Source organism: Haliotis asinina, chromosome 6, assembly GCF_037392515.1.
Source record: "Haliotis asinina isolate JCU_RB_2024 chromosome 6, JCU_Hal_asi_v2, whole genome shotgun sequence".
NCBI lineage: Eukaryota > Metazoa > Mollusca > Gastropoda > Lepetellida > Haliotidae > Haliotis > Haliotis asinina.
The window spans coordinates 28591902-28594203 of NC_090285.1; the positions used below are offsets into that span (position 1 = coordinate 28591902).

The 2302-nt window shown below is 39.4% G+C and overlaps 1 protein-coding gene across 1 annotated transcript; it reads right to left on the reverse strand.

Annotated features, from left to right (window-relative positions):
• Positions 1–572: 572 nt before the first annotated feature.
• On the reverse strand, positions 573–2037 carry LOC137287248 (photoreceptor-specific nuclear receptor-like). Its single transcript, XM_067819476.1, has 2 exons — positions 1816–2037; positions 573–1492 (listed from the first exon to the last, which is right to left on the reverse strand). Exons 1-2 carry the CDS (start codon positions 1961–1963, stop codon positions 1245–1247), a joined length of 396 nt encoding a protein of 131 aa, XP_067675577.1. The 5' UTR covers positions 1964–2037; the 3' UTR covers positions 573–1244.
• Between the last annotated feature and the right edge of the window lie 265 nt (positions 2038–2302).

The window sequence follows — 2302 nt, forward strand, 5'->3', positions numbered from 1 at the left end:
GTACATTGTTTAAGTAAGTTGTTTCAAAGGCATTTAGAAGTTGGTGGATTCAAACTAAAATGCTTTATGGTTCAACTTCTTTATTATACAAGGTCAAAACGTTTCGAGACAGGTGAAGAAGAGACTAGGAACTGTCTCGAAACGTTGCGACCTTGTATAATAAAGTTGAACCATAAAGCATTTTTAGTTTGTTTAGGTTAGTCAGCTGTAATTCCATAGTATGAAAGGTGACGCCATTATGTATACAGAGGATCTACAGGAAATCTGCCCATCCTTTTCCTTGTCGGTGACAAGCTATGATTCCTATGAACCTTACTGACAATCTGGACCTCCTGATATTTTGGGTGGTTTGCTACTTTGACTCTATTTGGACGTCTGGGTATTGAGTTTTGGTATTGAGCTAAACTTGCATACAATCACCAGCAGCAGCTAGGGACCATGCAGGTAGCAGAAGTACTGTAAGTCCTCATGGCCCCTAGTATGGTGATCTACCTTCAGTTACAAACGTAGGCAAACGTACGTCTGGACACGTCAGAAAAAAATCTGTGCAATAATGACATAAAATGTACACATATTGTGAAATCATATTTATTGTTCTGTCATGTACAATCTAAATTAGTTCGGATATACCAACAGAAACCATGGCCGCAGTGCCTGTGCTCTTTGCCTGTATTAACAGTTATTTCCTGATATATACGGCATGAATAGTAAAGATGTTTCACAGGATACATAGATGATTATCTGTGATCTAGATTCCTGACGACCGACAAACATATCGATCCGTGCCAGGGTATATGACCCGTTTGTGTTAGTACAGTGAAAATAGCTAAAACATTGACTACACTATCCGATATGCTGAGACAGGCAATTCTAATATTTAAAGACACTCTTGTTCATCAACGAGTATATTTACTAAGGTAAGTAAAAAATTATGTTAGTAGCAGAGTCGCGTTACATAAGGATTCAACTATCTAACGATGCATTTTGTCACATCAGTGTTCGTTCCTCCTGGTACTGAAAGCGTTCGTGGCAATATGCCTCGGACCATGTTGTTGGTGCTCGAACACTAAGTCAACCAATGTTTCTCCTCGTTGTTGCGAGCTAACTGTTAATACACGTCACGTGATAATTGCTAATTCGTACCACAAGTCTGTGGATAGACGAATTAGTATGTGATACTGATTTCAAACATTAAATGCAAAGAAGGCCTTGCAGATACGTTCTTAATGAAACGCTAACTGATACTACACGACATCACCGTGAAGTATGTTTCCAACGAGCTTCTCGATGCTGATATTGCCGACGATCCCCCTGAAAAACACTCTTTCCAGTGTCATGTTACTGACACCCTGTAACCTTGACAACAGCATAAGTAGACGGCCGAATCTGACGACCTGTCTTGGGTAGGTGAGTTGAGCATGGTCCGACAACATGAGCTGTGCCTGATCCTGTAATGCCTCAACCGACTTGCAGTCCTTCAATCCAGGGGCGTCTACAGAGAGGTAAGGAATAGCAGTTAGCCGTCTTTCCACAATCTGAGCTACATATAGTAAGAATACATGAACTGTAACAAATATTTGCAATAGCAATAACACTTAAAATAAAGTTTAGTTTTATTCCAACACAACATACATTTACTTCAAATCTTTATTTGGGAATTGTTTAGATTATGGATGTGGTGAAATGTTGATAAATGTTTCTCTAAACATATAACATGCTATTCAAGTTACTTAAAGTGAGAGAAAAATATACTACATCCTATCTAATTCATATTTACAATGAAAACAGATAGTTAATGCATCAGGCAGATCTTACCTGATTTGAACAGAGCGATGGCTTTAAGACACGTGAACTCCGTTGGGTCAAGATTCATCTCCCGAAACTTCCCAACCGTCTCATGTAATCTGTCCATCTCATTGTTTGTAGATGGATCTTCAGCCTCCTGTCGGGGTCTACACACCATTTTGTTCCCAGTATCCAACGGCAGCCCCCACTGTACAATTCCCAAAAGGAACAATTCCTTCCAGCAAGCTGTTAGCAACGATGTCTGAAAACATAAACATGTACTATTAATCGCTCTCGTTTCGAATGCATGAACCCGAATTTCTTGGCATGTTATAAGAATGTCTATGCCATTTCCAGCAAAACATATTTGTGTTCATGTATGGGCAGTGTGTTGGTCACTACGTCCGTTAATGGTTAAGATATCTACCCTTATTCTCCTCCAAATATTGGTGGAAAGTGTATGTCAGTGACTTTTCGGCTGACTTGATTATCATTTGTACAATGCTGTACGTAAACA

Excerpts from the sequence above, each read along its gene's own strand:
- LOC137287248 (XM_067819476.1), bottom strand. The coding sequence starts at position 1,963 with ATGGTGTGTAGACCCCGACAGGAGGCTGAAGATCCATCTACAAACAAT. Across the intron at positions 1,493-1,815 it reads CATCGCTCTGTTCAAATCAG|ACGCCCCTGGATTGAAGGAC; the intron begins GTAAGATCTGCC and ends ACCTCTCTGTAG.